Source organism: Littorina saxatilis, linkage group LG11 (assembly GCF_037325665.1).
Source record: "Littorina saxatilis isolate snail1 linkage group LG11, US_GU_Lsax_2.0, whole genome shotgun sequence".
Taxonomy (NCBI): Eukaryota; Metazoa; Mollusca; class Gastropoda; order Littorinimorpha; family Littorinidae; genus Littorina; species Littorina saxatilis.
Window position 1 is genome coordinate 43,295,538 of NC_090255.1, and position 17,500 is coordinate 43,313,037.

The window sequence follows — 17,500 nt, forward strand, 5'->3', positions numbered from 1 at the left end:
CTCATGTGTTTGATGAAGATGAAACGAATAACAAATCACGACGTTTTGACCACTAGGGTCATTGTTCTGCTTATATGGATGTGTTTAAATGTTGATGTTTGTTTGTCAGCTGCAGTTCAGTTTCTCATTTTGAGATAATAAAGTGTTCTTGCATTGTATTGTATTGTAAGAAAACTTTGGAGTACTCACGACAATCCATCCCATACGCAGGAAGATGACGACACTGAGGATGTTGATGAGACAGGAAGTGAACACCCCGTCCCACGTCCCGAACAGCACCGGCTGCGAGATGAAGAAGTTGGCCTTCCACCACGGACCCTGGCGCATGGTCTGTGACACGCCACACAGGAAAACAACAGTTTTGCTGTAATAGTAATACTTGACAAGCTTGGTACATGGTATTGTATGTTTTTTGCATTTTTGACCAAAATATGGAATTTTTCACACATCGAGACATACATGATACACTGCTCTACCAAATCGCGCTTGCAGTCAAGTTGAACAATGACTGTTGAGTTCATGTCAATTATTCAACATATTTTGGTCAAAAATGCAAATAACATTTATGTATTGATCTGTTTTTTAGTTAGAATTCTTTTATTTATTTTATCTTTTTACAATTGAAGGCACACACTTTAGTAAACTCGACCAGCCACCAATATACTCACAGACAGACAGACAGACAGACAGACAGGCAGGCAGACAGACAGACAGAAACATGCAGAAACACACAGAGACACACACAAACAGAAACACACATGTATACACACACACACCAACACACACACACAGACACAGAAACACACACACACACACACACACACACACACACACATACCTGTTCCTCTCGGTAGAGTTCGTTCTGTTGGCCAACGTCCCCTGAGTCGACGGTAGAGTCGTACTGTTTAATGGAGGACGCTTGCTGCTCACGACTCAGTCCGAAGCGACTCCAGTCAGGGCTCTTCTTGCTCTTACCTTCCCCCTCCTCTCCCCCCTCCCCCACCAGGGCACCACGCTCAGCCTCCTGGTCAGACATGCTTCACTGCACACTGAAACAGTGGAGAAGAATAATGTATACATATCTATGATTCTATAGATTATAAATTATGATCTACAGACTGCAACAACACCTGCACAACAAACTGCGAGCCGAGCCCTCCCACATGTGCCCTCCACATGTGCCCTCCCCCATGTGCCCCTGTGGAGAAGCGGAACAAGACGCAGCCCACGTCCTACAGGACTGCAGGAACCTCCAGCCCTTGAGGACAGAGACGTGGCCCAGGCCGACGACCCTCCAAGACAAGCTGCACGGTCCCGTGGAAGCTCTACAAAAGACCACCAGCTTCATATCCAGAGCTGGACTCCAAGTGTAACTTTAGGCGAACGACAAGAAGAAGATTCTAATCTATAGATCCGACATGAGAATAAAAAATAGACAAAAAGTCAATACCGTTTACCAAATCCAAAATAAGACAACATTTAGAAGATTGTATCAGTTTTTCTTAACCCTGGTGTAAGAGAAGACGGTAAATTGATGGACACATGAGGACTGTTGCTTCCAGCTTCACAATCAATTTAATAATGTGTCCATTTTTCATACCCAACATGAACACCCAGAGAGGTTTAAAAGGAGTAAATTCCCCCAAAAGGAGTAAATTCTCATGCCTGATAGATTATCTATATGTTTGCAAACTAAGCTCAGCTCAATAGACGAATTCTGGAAATAACTCTGTCAGGTTTGGATGTGAAAGAGTGACTAGCCTTGCTTTTGGTGAGCCAAACAATCAATGGGCCTGTCACTAGAGAAGTGTGTGTCTGACTCTGAAACACATGAACAAGGAGCACATTTTGCCTCAAAGTCAAAGCTTACCCTGGTAGCAAAACTTGCTCACGAAGCATTCTAATCAAGACGTATGGTGAAAGCTGAGCTAAAAATCAATGAAATCCAAACATAGCTGCCACGGCATCTGCAGCCAAACACCAGTGACTCAAGTCAAACACAGTCTGTCAGCTGCCACGCGACAAGGAAAGTTGACTTCACAGACTCGTGACAAGCCAAAGACAGCTCGCAGAGTCCGCGTAATTAAATAAGCCAGTGATTTATTTTCTTTTCGACACAAAGGAACGTGGACAAACGTCCATGCTGCCTGACTGATGTTCTAAGCGGCCACGGAATGAATATTTGATGAGGTCGATTGTGATCAGTACAACCACAAGTTGCGTGTTTTTGACCATTTTCTGCAAAAGACAACTCACATCGATTTACAGTGTAAGCCCACTTTTCAGACACCCCCCCCCCCCCCCCCAATAAAAGACCTCCTCCTTTTAAGAACTTGTTTTTCAGATTTTCTGTTCATAACCTCTGTAAATTAACCCCAGGCATGCCTACCCCTAAATCACCTTTTCAGGAACTCAAGTCATGAAAATCAGGAACACAGCATCAGGAACACATAAGCAGCAATCTGAGCAATGTTCGAGTTATTTCCCCAAAGCTTCTCGTTGTTCTTGTGTTTGTCCGTTTCCACGTGTCGCCGGCAATCATCTTTCCCTCCAGATTTCACAGAAAATTCACTTGCACACACAACGTTTCAATAACTTAACATTCTTGGTTTTTTTTAATCTGAATTTTGGGACGTTAGCAGATACCTGTTTTTTGATTTTTTAAAAATATTTGGTACATGTATACATGTATGTGTCCAAGTAGAGGCATGTTCTTTTCCCATTAAAAGTAAAAGCCAAACCAGATCTGAGATGTTTATCGGAAAAATCATTTGCGCAGGCAAGACAGTGCCTTAACTCCTTGTTTCCCAGGTTCCGTACCCACTCATATGGCTCTATTTGACAAGGTACGGATTATATCTGCTCAGACTGTTAGCTTCTGTAGCTTCCTGTAACGTCCATCTAACGCCTGCATTCCAGCTTGTTGATACACAGCTTCTACACAGTTACTACAATTCTGAGTGACCTGCTGCAGCACAGCTGGTCTCGGCTAAAAAAAAACTTGGTCAACATAGGTGGGGTAGAAAGGGTTAAAGAAGTGAAATGTCACATACATGCTGCTGGCAGCCGAGCTGTGAAGCCCCAGCAGTGCAGCCTTCCCTGCCTGTATACCGTACTTTCCCGGTCATAAGGCGCCCTCGAGTTCGACCCCTGCCTCTTGTATAACGAAGCGCCTAATCCGTGTATAAAATACGAAAAAAATCAAAGAGACCGCATGAGTACCAGTCAAACAACTTGTGATAATGCATGTTTCAGCTACTAGGTACTGCCCTGCCTTTGATCTGGCCGCACACACAGATTTCCACTCTGTTAAACTCGGTCACTGACCGGTCACTGACCCCGGTGCAGGAAGTGTTTCCTCTCTCAGTTATGACAGGGGAACCACCTCTCATGGCAAAAACTGGGTCATTTTGGTGCGCCCTATCGGCCCCCTGCGTCCAATGGGTGACTGGATTACAATTTTTTTTAAAAAGAAGGGGGTGCGTCTTGTATAACGAAGCGCCTTGTCACCCGGAAAGTACGGTACACAGTTTGCTTTAGGGAGGGTTTATGCTGTGCATAGTTGATGCCATCCTACACTATTGATTCCCTCCAATTGGATTAAATACAGTGGAACCACTCCTTTAAAGACCTTAAACAATCTGAGAAAATCAGGTCTTAAACAGAAGGGAGACTTCTTCTTCTTCTTCTTCTTCTGCGTTTGTGGGCTGAAACTCCCATGTACACTCGTGTTTTTTGCACGAGTGGAATTTTACGTGTATGACCGTTTTTTTTACCACGCCATTTAGGCAGCCATACGCCGTTTTCGGAGGAAGCATGCTGGGTATTTTCGTGTTTCTATAACCCACCGAACTCTGACATGGATTACAGGATCTTTTTCGTGCGCACTTGGTCTTGTGCTTGCGTGTACACACGGGGGTGTTCGGACACCGAGGAGAGTCTGCACACAAAGTTGACTCTGAGAAATAAATCTCTCGCCGAACGTGGGGACGAACTCACGCTGACAGCGGCCAACTGGATACAAATCCAGCGCGCTACCGACTGAGCTACACCCCCGCCCCAGAAGGGAGACTTAAAAATATGGGTACATTTACACAGGTTATGAGAGGAAAATCTGAAAAATGCAAGGTTTTAAAATGGGGGATGTCATAAACCGTGGGAGGGGGAGGGGGAGGGGGAGGGGGAGGGGGAGGGGGAGGGGGAGGGGGAGGGAGGTCTTAAACGGGAGGTTCCACTGTACCAGACACACCGGGGACTGCAGCAATGTTTATTCCTCTGCTTTGTTTATATATGTCTATGTGGTTATTCGTTTGTGTTGGGACTTTATACCAGTTCAGTTAATAAATGACTTTTATGGGATTCAATGTCCATGTCTGTGTCAGTGTCAGTGCTAAACGTGGAAAACAACAGTGTCCGGGGATTTTAGATAACATTCCTTTGCCGGATGTTCAACATAAGAGCGGAACATTATTTGTGGAGCATATCTTGTTCACTGTTCAAAATTGAGTGATAAGACTAATGATAAAAAACATTCTTTTATGAATCGCCCTATTCCTAGAGCTCACAGCATTTATGAATAATATGTATACAAACAGTTAGTCTGAAAACAATACAAAGTCTGTGTCTAACTTATGTTCACAAGAGCATTACATTATTTGCAAAAGTACATTTTACAATAACTTTTTCTCGGCACTGTAAATGACTACATTGTATCTTGAATAAACTTTTATTCAAACACACAACAACAGCAACAAATAAACTCTTGTTTAAACACACACACATACATGTGTACACAAAGTATACAAACCTTTTTAACACTGCAACAAGAAGCCAAGAAAAGTAACTCCTCTTCACACGAATCCTCAGGGCACAAGACACAACACTGCTACTTCCACACCTCTCTCCATCTGCCGAGAAGCCAGGAAAGTTGTCCCAGACTCTGGCAGTGGTACTACAACCTATTTAATCTTCCTCCCATCCTGTGGCAAATTCTGCTGACCTCAGCAACAACACTCTGGTAGATGGACACAGAAATGTTGGCCTCAGTCTGAACACTAGAGATGGTAGCCTTTGAGGACGGGTGCAGAGACGGTGGCGAGAAAGCCGTTAAGTGACAACGGTGATGGATGTGGAGATTGAGTGGCGATTAAGCGTCTCCAAGAGGAAAGGCTGGCTTCAGGAGCGATGAGGGTGACGGGAGTGGTGGTGGTGGTGATAATTGCTCCGTTGTGCAAGGAATGGCAAGAGTGCTGGCTTCATGAGCGATGACGGTGACGGGAGTGGAGGTAGTGGTGGTGACGGTGGTGGTGATAACTGCCGAGGCGGTTCACAAAAGAGCAACTGACTGCTACTTCCACCAAGTGAAGAGAAGGACTGGTGAGATTGGTAGCAGACGTGGCCGTTGGTGAGCTACAGCGAGAGGGCTCACAAATGAACAAGCTTGCTGGTTACACACAAGAAGTGGTCGAGAACTTCTGGTGTTCTGGTGTAATTGTGGTAGAAAAAATAGCAGCCGTTTCTGAACAATCAAAGAAGCGTGTTTTACAATGATGCGCATTACCCGCACAACGTGCAGATTTTACAAGTGCTCTTTGAAGTGTCATAACAACATTGGCAGCGACAAGTTGAGGACAGTCATGGAAGGCTTTACTTGTGAAGAAAGCTGCTTGCTACACTCTGAAGATGAAAGGAAGGTGAAAGTTGTCGACAGAGAGAAGTTGAAAGCTAAAAGCAGCACGTTGCACTGATGAAAGGGAGGTGAAAGCTGAAAGCAGCACGTTGCACTGATGAAAGGGAGGTGAAAGCTGAAAGCTGCTTGCTATGCGCTGCACTGATGACAGAGGGTGAAAGTGGTCCGCAGAGAGCAGCTGAAGCCAAACTGTTGGGGACTGCAGTATTGATCACAGAAACACTGCTCCTGACTTGTCGCAGCCCATTAAGGTCGCTGTTGGTGTCGTCGCTGCATTTCTGAAACAGAAAACAAAACCATGTATGAAATAAAGTATCACCACACATCTAGCTGAACAAACACACACATGGTTTTTTTTTTTAGGATTACAATACAATACACGTACAAGAAAAGTTCTTTTTTTCATCATAATTTCCATAGTTTAAGCAAGTCCCCCCCCCCCCTTCCATTATTACTACCACACCCATACATGTATAAGAAATAAAATTAAAATAAAACCTACTGATTCTACAATAATTCTATCAACCTTCTATTTCAAATAAATCTTTTGCGGGAAGAGAAACATACCATGCAAAGTAGATATCTTGTTTAAACACAAAATAGTCACAAACTAATATTTCCAAATACTGCATGAAGCTGTCACAAACGGAAGTTTCAATAATAGTAATAGTGGAGTTTGTCAGCATCCAACAACAGCAACAGTTAGAAATACAAGTTATAACAGTTAGCAACCAACTAAGGGAGAATACAAGTTATAACAGTTAGCAACCAACTAAGGGAGAATGCAACTTATAACAGTTAGCAACCAACTAAGGGAGAATACAAGTTATAACAGTTAGCAACCAACTAAAGAAGAATACAACTTATACCAGTTAGCAACCAACTAAGGGAGAATACAATAAGTTATAACAGTTAGCAACCAACTAAGGGAGAATACAAGTTATAACAGTTAGCAACCAACTAAGGGAGAATACAACAAAAATTATAACAGTTAGCAACCAACTAAGGGAAAATACAACTTATAACAGTTAGCAACCAACAAAGGGAGAATACAAGTTATAACAGTTAGCAACCAACTAAGGGAGAATACAACTTATAACAGTTAGCAACCAACTAAGGGAGAATACAAGTTATAACAGTTAGCAACCAACTAAAGAAGAATACAACTTATACCAGTTAGCAACCAACTAAGGGAGAATACAATAAGTTATAACAGTTAGCAACCAACTAAGGGAGAATACAAGTTATAACAGTTAGCAACCAACTAAGGGAGAATACAACAAAAATTATAACAGTTAGCAACCAACTAAGGGAAAATACAACTTATAACAGTTAGCAACCAACAAAGGGAGAATACAAGTTATAACAGTTAGCAACCAACTAAGGGAGAATACAACTTATAACAGTTAGCAACCAACTAAGGGAGAATACAAGTTATAACAGTTAGCAACCAACAAAGGGAGAATACAACTTATAACAGTTAGCAACCAACAAAGGGAGAATACAACTTATAACAGTTAGCAACCAACCAAGGGAGAATACAACTTATAACAGTTAGCAACCAACAAAGGGAGAATACAACTTATAACAGTTAGCAACCAACAAAGGGAGAATACAACTTATAACAGTTAGCAACCAACAAAGGGAGAATACAACTTATAACAGTTAGCAACCAACCAAGGGAGAATACAAGTTATAACAGTTAGCAACCAACTAAGGAAGAATACAACTTATACCAGTTAGCAACCAACTAAGGGAGAATACAAGTTATAACAGTTAGCAACCAACTAAGGGAGAATACAAGTTATAACAGTTAGCAACCAACTAAGGGAGAATACAACTTATAACAGTTAGCAACCAACTAAGGGAGAATACAACTTATAACAGTTAGCAACCAACCAAGGGAGAATACAACTTATAACAGTTAGCAACCAACCAAGGGAAAATACAACTTATAACAGTTAGCAACCAACTAAGGGAGAATACAACTTATAACAGTTAGCAACCAACCAAGGGAAAATACAACTTATAACAGTTAGCAACCAACCAAGGGAGAATACAACTTATAACAGTTAGCAACCAACTAAGGGAGAATACAACTTATAACAGTTAGCAACCAAGTAAGGGAGAATACAAGTTATAACAGTTAGCAACCAACTAAAGGAGAATACAACTTATAACAGTTAGCAACCAACTAAGGGAGAATACAACTTATAACAGTTAGCAACCAACTAAGGGAGAATACAAGTTATAACAGTTAGCAACCAACTAAGGGAGAATACAACTTATAACAGTTAGCAACCAACCAAGGGAGAATACAACTTATGTTTGCTGCATTCCCTGTGAATACCCCGACATTCACCTTTTCTGTAATTACATACTAGGAATTACAATAGTGATTAATGTGACCGCTCTACAATCGTTAATTGCAGCAATTGCTCTTCACCCACACATGTGACATACATACGTCAAGAGCCATTCAAACTAGGTCTCATGTTGCTCTGGAACAGGAAATTCAAAATCTTATGTCTTGGAAATATGGAGACTAAAATTCATTCATAGCCGCGTTAGCAGCATTTGCCTCCTGTCGGAAAATTCACAACTTAAATAACTTTAGTGGATGATATTTCAGTCAAGTTACAGACAGTACACACAGAGGTGTTACAAGAGAGAGAGAGAGAGAGAGAGAGAGAGAGAGAGAGAGAGAGAGAGAGAGAGAGAGAGAGAGAGAGAGAGAGAGAGAGAGAGAGAGAGATGGGGGAAGGGAGAGAGAGGCAGGGGGAGGGAGGGAAAGAGGAAGGGGAGACTGAGAGAGGGATAGATAGATCAGGGATAAAGACAAAAAGAGAGAAAGAGAGAGAGGGGGGGGGGGGGGCGGGGGTGTCAGGGTAGGAATAGAGGGTAAGGGATAGAGGGAAAGAGGGGGAGGGAGGGAAAGAAAGGGAGGGATAGAGACAGTTACAGACAGACAGAGATCGAAACAGGGAGAGAGATGGATATATAAATCATGAACAGAGAGACAGAGACAGACAGTATCCAAGAGAGAGAGATATAGAGGCAGAGACACACAATCACAGTCAAGTCACAAAACGCATCCAGCAGCTAAGGGCTTCATCTATATGACAACAAAGAAGCTAAGCTGCTTCTCTCACAATCTGTTACCCCTGTATTACCCCTGTGTGAATATCACTCAAGTTACTTCTAGGCAATACAACTGACACAATATTTTGCAGTGAATCGCACAGACTGGGATACACTGTTCAATGGTGTTTTTTTTTAATTCTGTGTCAGTGTGAGGATATTGAAATAATTCACTGAACAAAGTAGTTTAAATAATCTTCACACTTTGATCATAATTAGTTTCAAGAAACATTACAACAACCCTGCAGTACATTTGAGATAGAAGATTATAGTATTACAGTGGGAGTATTTTGAAAGTGTGACAATTTATTACATGGGAGAATGCAGTGTGATTTTCTGATTTGCTAAATAAAGTGTGATATAATTAACACTTAACACATGCTCTATATGCAAATTCAACCATTCGGATAACAGTTAACACTCACACGTAAACACAAAACCACACACACAAACACAAAACGACACACTCTAGAAACACAACATTTCTTACTAATCAATCCAGGCCATGGCGATCTTAACAGAACGCTATGATCCAGGCCCTATTAAGTTACCGGTACAAAAACTGAAAAAACACTGTACGCATGCCGCCATGCCGCCGCGGCTTGCACACCTTTTCCCAGCCCCACCTGTTTCAAACCCTCACAGCAGAGACACCCTTACTGAGACACCTGTGGTTTTTACGCCTACATTATTTCAAACAGGTGCAATAATTGTGTCAGTCTGTCTCAGGTTATGTTTTAATACTGTCCCTAACTTATTCAACAGGTAGGTTAAGTGAGTCATTATTGTGGATGACCCACCTGAATAAGATTGCGAGGAAAACTAGAATTTTCTATGTTTTAGATTTAAACACCACGCTGCCTATGATTAGAAAAATACAGTGGAATTCCCCCTTTTAAGGTCTTTGAACCTTAAAAGTACATGTAGGTATATATAATTCAAGTTTCGAATTGAGGCAATGAAAAAGATAGCACCTGCATAGTTTTTGTGGGACCGCCCATAATGATATATATAATCGAACAGGAATGAAAACCCAGAGAAGCCTCTAGAATAGTCCTTGTTTTTGTTTGTTTGATTTTTTAAAAATTTATTGAAACAAACAGCACAAAAAGCTGTTCATTTATATTCTTCTTCTTCTTCTTCAGCGTTCCAGAAATTCTGGTGACGTGGGAGCTCGTTTGCCCATTTGGGTTCCCCACACTATTTATATTCATTTTGTAGAGGAAAACAAATCAGAAATGTAATCGTGCTCTAAATCATAAATGGGTTCTGCTCTGCAGAGTTGAACTAACACAACTGAGTGACTTGAAGCATGCAGTGTCTGAAGTACACAAAACATGAGCTGCGAAATGAAAATATTAAAACTGAATTGATTTAATGCACAACATTTATTGACACAACTGTGGCAGATGTTCCCTGCGGACCCAGAGAAAAAAGATTCTATTGATTTTTATTTCTATAAATGGAAACAATCTCATCATAATCATATGTCCGCACCTTAAGCTGCTTAGCTAACAAATCTGCATGTAAAATTGATTTAATTTTGTGCACTGAGAGAGAGAGACTCAGAGAGAGAGAGAGAGAGAGAGTGTGTGTGTGTGTGTGTGTGTGTGTGTGTGTGTGTGTGTGTGCATGTACAAATGTGCATAATCATGTGTAAGTGTGTGATAAATTGTGCGCATTTCAATGGTCAGTCATATCATAGACCTATGTAGGTCCCTGGTCATATATAATCATATATATATATATATATGTGTACGAATACGAATACGAATACTTTATTATCTCATACAGAGAAATTTCAGTGTGGTGCACATTAAAAGACAAAACAAATAATAAGACAACAGATAAAAATACCATACGAAGCATACTACACTCGCGCACGCATATGTACACTAACAGGAATAGTAACATGATTCCAAATAGGTAAATTGCCGTCAGCTTTAGCTAAAAGTTTACCGCTAAAAACTATCATTATCACAGGACTAGATATGTCATTGAACAATATTTATCACAGGACTAGTCATTCGAGGGTTATCACACTCAGCATAAGGGTGCACATCAAAGAATATAAAAAATATTCATCACAGAAATCAGTGCATATGTTCACCGGCACACATACTAGTTTTAATTAACTTAGGTATTTAAAAAGCCAATTGACTTTGGAATAAAACTGTTCTTAGTTCTGAGCGTGCGGAATCTGGGAGTGCGGAGGCGACGTCCTGAGGGCAGGACCTCAAAGTGGTGAGCGAGCACATGACTACTATCCTGGATGATGCAGCGGGCCTTTCGCACCACACGTCGTTCATACAGCACAGTCAGTCCTTCCTGTCTCACCCCCACAATCTTACCACATGTGTTCACCACCCGCCCAAGCACATTCTTACTCTTCACACACAGACCTCCATACCAGCAGATGAAAGAGAAAGTGAGAATGGATTCAATGAATGAAGTATAGAATGTTTGGAGGATGCGGCTGTTGATGTTCAGACTTCTGAGCTTTTGTAAGCAGTAGATTCTTGACTGACACTTCTTGTGGATAGCTTTAGTGTTTGAGGAGAAATTTAGTTTGTTGTCAATGACTGTACCGAGATATTTGTATTCAGTCACTCGCTCAACTTTCACACCATCTATGTATAAATCTGAAACTGTAGCTGGGTTTTTGCGAAAGTCAATAACTAGCTCTTTTGTTTTTGTCACATTTAGGGCTAAATAGTTATCTTTACACCAGGAGCTGAAATTTTGAACTTCAGAAAAATAAACAGAATCGGAGTCAGACAGGTCTTCAAGGGCAGAATCGTCAGAATATTTCACAAGAGGGGTCGTAACAGTGCCTTGACAATCGTTAGTGTATAATGTGAACAGAACTGGAGACAATACTGTGCCCTGAGGGGCTCCAGTAGAAGTACTAACTATGGATGAAAGTGCGCTATGGAAACGGACGGACTGGGTTCTGTTCACTAGAAACTGTGTGATCCAAAGGACGAGTCTGGGAGTGACGTTGTAAGAAAGCAGTTTTTGAACAAGCAGGTGAGGTTGTATTGTGTTGAAAGCAGATGAAAAGTCTATAAATAGAATACGGACGAAGGAACCAGGTTTTTCTAAGTGACTATATGCTTGTTGCAGAAGTGTGAGTGTGGCGTCATCTGTGCCTCTGTTTTTCTTGTAGGCAAACTGAGAAGGGTCCATGAAAGGTTGTGTGCAGTTGAGAAGACGAGGCAGAAGGATGCGTTCAAAACATTTCATTACTACCGAAGTGAGGGCAACTGGACGATAGTCATTGAGCTGTTTGGGTCTACTGTTTTTAGGAACGGGACAGATGGTTGACTTTTTCCACACATCAGGAACAATACAGTCCCTGAGTGACCAAGTGAAAAGATTCATGTTCATGCTGAGGATCATGGGCACCTTGTTTTTTTGCGTGATTTTTCATGAGTGATGAGATTGCACAATCTGAAAAAAGTCAATAAGATCACAAGACAAATTTAATTATATTTTATAATTAACCATGAGTCCCCCAATTATCACTGGTGCAGTTCAGTGTGATCACACGGCAGATTTGAGCTCCAGCAATGTATGACGTCACAGTGGTACCTATAATGAAAGGACACCACAATATAGCGGGGGGATGACAAGTATTCTTGGTAAAAAAAAAACCACCAATGTAATACCTGTAGAGAAAGTGACTACAGAAAGTGTCCTTTAATCAAAGGTGTCCTCTCAATAGAGGAGCCTTACAATTACATCGCAGCAGAGACATACATACACTATGTCTCTGATCGCAGGTACCACTGCAACAGAATAACTGTAGCAGCAAAACCACAGTGCCAGACACACACACCGAAACAGCTGTTGAGTTCTGGAAGCATAATCAGCACCAACCACTTTAACACCCACGCACTCAAATCAACCCTTACCTCTCACTCTCAGCAAGAACGAGAGTAATCGCAGCACACAGCCGCAAACACACTCCTGTGCTAAAACACGGGGAAAACAGCAGTCAACAGTTGCACTGACCAGTTACCGAGACGCGAGCCGGGTTAATAAGATGGAGTGGTTTTGCTGGAGACACCACACTGGTTTATTATGCCTCGGGCATAACTGTTCAAAGACTACACCCACCCACACACACACACAGTGTCACATTTTCTCCCTGGCTATCTTGGGCACGAAATGAAGTCGCCGGCTATGGCCCCTCACGATTCAGGCAGACTCGATACACGCGCACACACACACGCACTCTCTCCTCTCTCTCTTTCTCTTTCCTCCGATTTCCGCCACCACCCTCCCTACACTCGCCGCCCCCCCCCCCCCCCTCTCCCAGCTCCGCGCGAGACAGGAATCGATGTTGTGACTCATTTGCATAAGAAACGAGCAAATCCTTCTCTCCTGATCAATCCCATTGGTGCTGTGCTAAGAGACCAAGGCTGGTATTGGTTGGTCTGCATGTAATGCTTATTGATTTTTTGATGTCAGGTTTTGCATCAATATACATAGTCGCCCGTAAAGCCGGCTTGTACGATGGGTTGGACAGTAATGATAATGGGTAAAAAAAAGATGTTTGTACAATCATGAGCTGGGCATGTCAATAAATATTCTGATAAAAGAAAAGATGTTTGTACGATTATTAACTAGCCACTAAGACAGGTCAATAAAAAAATTTTTTAAATGATTGTACACTTATTACCTGTAGGTGCTGCACAGTAAATCTACTGATAAAAGAAAGATGTTGAAATCCAGGTAAGTGTACACTCGTCACTGCAACTGTAGGGGCATGTAAAAAAACAAAAAGGCCCAGATCAAGCTGCAGTTTAAAGAGATCGATATATCAACAGCCTATAAGCCTACATCTTTTGTACACCAACTAAAAAATGATCATGCCCATTTCACTGCATTCAAAAGTTCTATCTACTGCACTGAATAGTACAGTAAAGGTTTTATTATTTTACAATGACGCTTGTTTTTCAAATAGCTATGCACTCTGTATTCCCTCAGGCAGAAATTGATTTACAGTGGAACCCCCCTTTTAAGACCTTAAAAAATCTGAGAAAATCAGGTCTTAAAAAGGAGGGAGTCTTAAAATGAGGGTAAATTTACAGAGGTCATGAACAGAAAGTCTGTGAAAACAGGGTCTTAAAAAGGAGGGAGTCTTATATTGGGGGTACAGCAGTCCCTGCAATGTACGGCCCCCGGCGTGAGCGGACACCTGACATGTACGGACACATTTGCTCGGCACGGAGTGTTTTCCTTCTATATTTGCCCCCCCTTAAACGGACACCTGCAAAACGTGGACGCGGACACTCATTTTCGGTCCCAACAGCAGGTCATACCTCCAATGTACGGACAGACCATCGTCAAATTTTCACCACAACAAAATCGATAACAGAGCAGTCCGGTTCTTGGTACAAAGATCACAGCCGCAATGGCGTGATGACAGTCACTGATAACTTGAGTGCACGTGTACCCATCACTGAGGAGGGGGGGTAGTTTTGGTCAGGAGTGGAGTACATGCGAAGATGCCAACATGAAACTGCACTGAGCTCTTTATTCTTGTCTGTTGGACGTAAACAACAGAAACCACAGTCGATGAAGGTCCTGAGCGAAAGTGAGTGAAAAGCCGGCTACAGTTCTCAGCATCGTGTGTCTGTGTGTAGGCCTAACCTCTTTCATTGACAAGATACTCTTGTTTCCCCTCAGCCTTGACCAGTGAGTCGGTTGCCTAATCTATGAACCCTTCAGTTGTCTTGCTTTGTCAAAAGTTACGACACTGTCAACTGGTTTTGCTCTGAGTGAACAGTGCAGCTGGCCTCTCTGGCCACAGCCCCCAACAGTACATGGCTGGAGGGAGGGAGAGAGAGAGGAAGGGGGGGGGGTGGAGGGTTAGCTGGCTAAACTCTGTGGGGTGTCCGGTGTCACTGCCTGTCAGCAGGAAGAGCATTGGAGAGAAATAGAGAGGTGTACTCTTCCAAGCATCAGTTGTCACGGCTTGGGGTAGGCATTAGTGAGGGAGAATGGGAGCTGTGTTATGTACAGTGTATTTCCGACTGAAGAGTGAAAAGTCACTGCCATGCCACATGATCGGCATGCAGTCAATAAAGCCAGACAAGAAAAAAATAAATTACATGATTATGACATGCAGCTCTATCTGCTGCTATTTATTCAAACTGGTTTTCAAGCTTATTCTTGCAAAGCATCTGCACACGCTCCTCTGTGCTGTGTTTGTGTGGCTGCTTTCGTATGTCAGTGCATGGTGAGTGTGTTCACTGCCTTGAGGATTCATTTTATCTCTTCTTTTCAACACTTTTCATACAAATCCTTTTTACAGAACGTTTAAAGAAGTATTAGGAGTTTATTGTTATTGTTTAGTAGCCACAAGAAGTGATTATCATAGACTCAATCCTGTTGTTTGTGTGTCTCTGTGTGAGTGTATGGGGGAGGGGGTGGTGTGGTCACCCCTCCCGTGACCGGACACCTGCAATGTACGGACAGTTTTGCTATGGCCCAAGGGTGTCCGTTCATGAGAGGGACTGCTGTATTTAAAAGGGAGTTATACTGTATCAACAGCATGTAAGGTGCTTACAAACTCACAATCATCTTGTGTACACCAACTAAAAAATCATGCCCGTTTCACTGCATTCAAAAGTTCTATCAACTGCACTGAATACTTCAGCAAAGGTTTTATTGTTTTACAATGACACTTGTTTTTCAAATAGCTATGCACTCTGTTTTCCCTCAGGCAGAAATTGATGTACAATCATATGTACAGTGGAACCCCCTTTTAAGATCTCCACAATCTGAGAAATTCAGGTCTTAAAAAGGAGGGAGTCTTAAAATGGGGGTACATTTACACAGGTTATGAACAGAAAGTCTGTGAAAACAGGGTCTTAAAAGGGAGGAAGTCTTATATTGGGTGTGGGGGGGGGTGTCTTGAAGGGGGGTTCCACTGTACGTACCACTATACTACAGAATACTTCAGACAAGGTTTCATGTGTTTCGCAGTAACACTTGTTTTCAAATAAAAATATATGCACTGTGTTTGACCTCAGGCAGTAATTAATTTACACACATTTATATAATTATGTATACAATATATACAATCACGGGAAGCTGGGCGGCTAGCTCAAACAGTGTTGCACAGCCTGTGGCTTTCCCAAGTGTGGCCATCAACACCATACAAACGTTCTTTCATGGAGTTTTAACTTGCTGTTGTGGTTGTATCCAATGAAATAACTGTCAGACTGAAAATACCTTGTACACAAGGGAAAGGGTGGCCGAGTGGTAAGTGCACTTGCCTCGGAAGCGAGAGGTTGCGAGTTCGACCCTGGGTCGGGGTGTAAGCAATTTTCTTCCCCCTTTCCTAGCCCAGGTGGTGGGTTCAAGTGCTAGTCTTTCGGATGAGACGAAAAACCGAGGTCCCTTCGTGTACACTACATTGGGGTGTGCACGTTAAAGATCCCACGATTGACAAAAGGGTCTTTCCTGGCAAAATTGTATAGGCATAGATAAAAAATGTCCACCAAATACCCGTGTGACTTGGAATAATAGGCCGTGAAAAGTAAATATTCACCGTAATGGCTTGAGATTTACTGGCCGATGTGAATGTGTGATATATTGTGTAAAAAATTCCATCTTACACGGCAGAAATTAATATGTTAAGCGCTTAGAGAACGTCAAGCGCTATATAAATCTCCCCATATATATCTATATATATATACGACTTGTGTCTGTGTGTCTGTGTGTCTGTGTGTCTGTGTGTTTGTGTATTTGTGTATTCGCCATGCACGGCCAAAGTTCTCGATGGATCTGCTTCAAATTTGGTGGGCTTATTCAGAGAGACCCCGGACACAACCTCATCGATGAGATATTTCAACACGTGCTCTCAGCGCGCAGCGCGGAACCGATTTTGGTTCCACCTCAGCTATTTTGGTTCCACCTCAGCTTACCCGGGCCCCCATACCGACACACCATAGCCGCTACACCACATCACAACGCCAAAGTTCTCGGTGGATCTTTTTCAAATTTGGACACCGTATTCAGCTACACCCCGGACACAATATCATCGATGAGATATTTCAACACGTGCTCTCAGCGCGCAGCGCTGAACTCATTTTCGTTTTTGGGTTCATTTCACCATTATAAGTAACTCTTCCTTATCTTCTCCAGTGTTTGGCGTTTATCTCCCTTCCTTCGTGTGGCTTTCCCGTTCAGTTGTAAGTTACTACACTGCGCTGTCCACTGCGCTGAGCGTCTTCGGATATTCCCGGCGTTCTGTTACTGTTACCTATTTTTAGAAGGTCAACGCAGTGTACAGAACGTAAATTGGACCCGTAAATTATCCTCACTGTAAAAGTGCAAAGGTCGAATCAATTTATAGCCACGCGAAAAATACACTGTCATCTATCTCTCTATAGATACGGCTTCTCTGTGTTTGTGTGTGTGTGTGTGTAAGTGTGTGTGTCTCTATGTAATCAACACCTGTGCATTCTTCAGTTCTGTTTGTGATGTGGTCTGGCGGCTTTTGTGTAATTTTATGTACTGGCCTTCCTTTGAGAAGCCATAACTTGCTCAGTCCTGTTTGAGTGGAGTTCGCCTCCAAAGGTGATTAACACGGTTACATTCGTCGACAAGGATGGGACTCGATATGGTCAGGAATGGCATTATGGCCACTGA

At 42.3% G+C, this 17,500-nt stretch overlaps 1 protein-coding gene across 1 annotated transcript in view; it reads right to left on the reverse strand.

The window, feature by feature from the left end:
• The window catches only part of LOC138980522 (solute carrier family 12 member 8-like), a 25,759-nt gene extending 24,796 nt beyond the window's left edge, over positions 1-963 (reverse strand). Inside the window, exons 1-2 of the mRNA XM_070353411.1 lie at positions 839-963; positions 190-330 (exon numbers count right to left, since the gene is read on the reverse strand). Of these exons, the coding sequence (XP_070209512.1) occupies positions 190-327 (138 nt within the window). The 5' untranslated portion in view covers positions 328-330; positions 839-963. The remainder of the gene's footprint in view (positions 1-189; positions 331-838) is intronic.
• Positions 964-17,500: the final 16,537 nt, after the last annotated feature.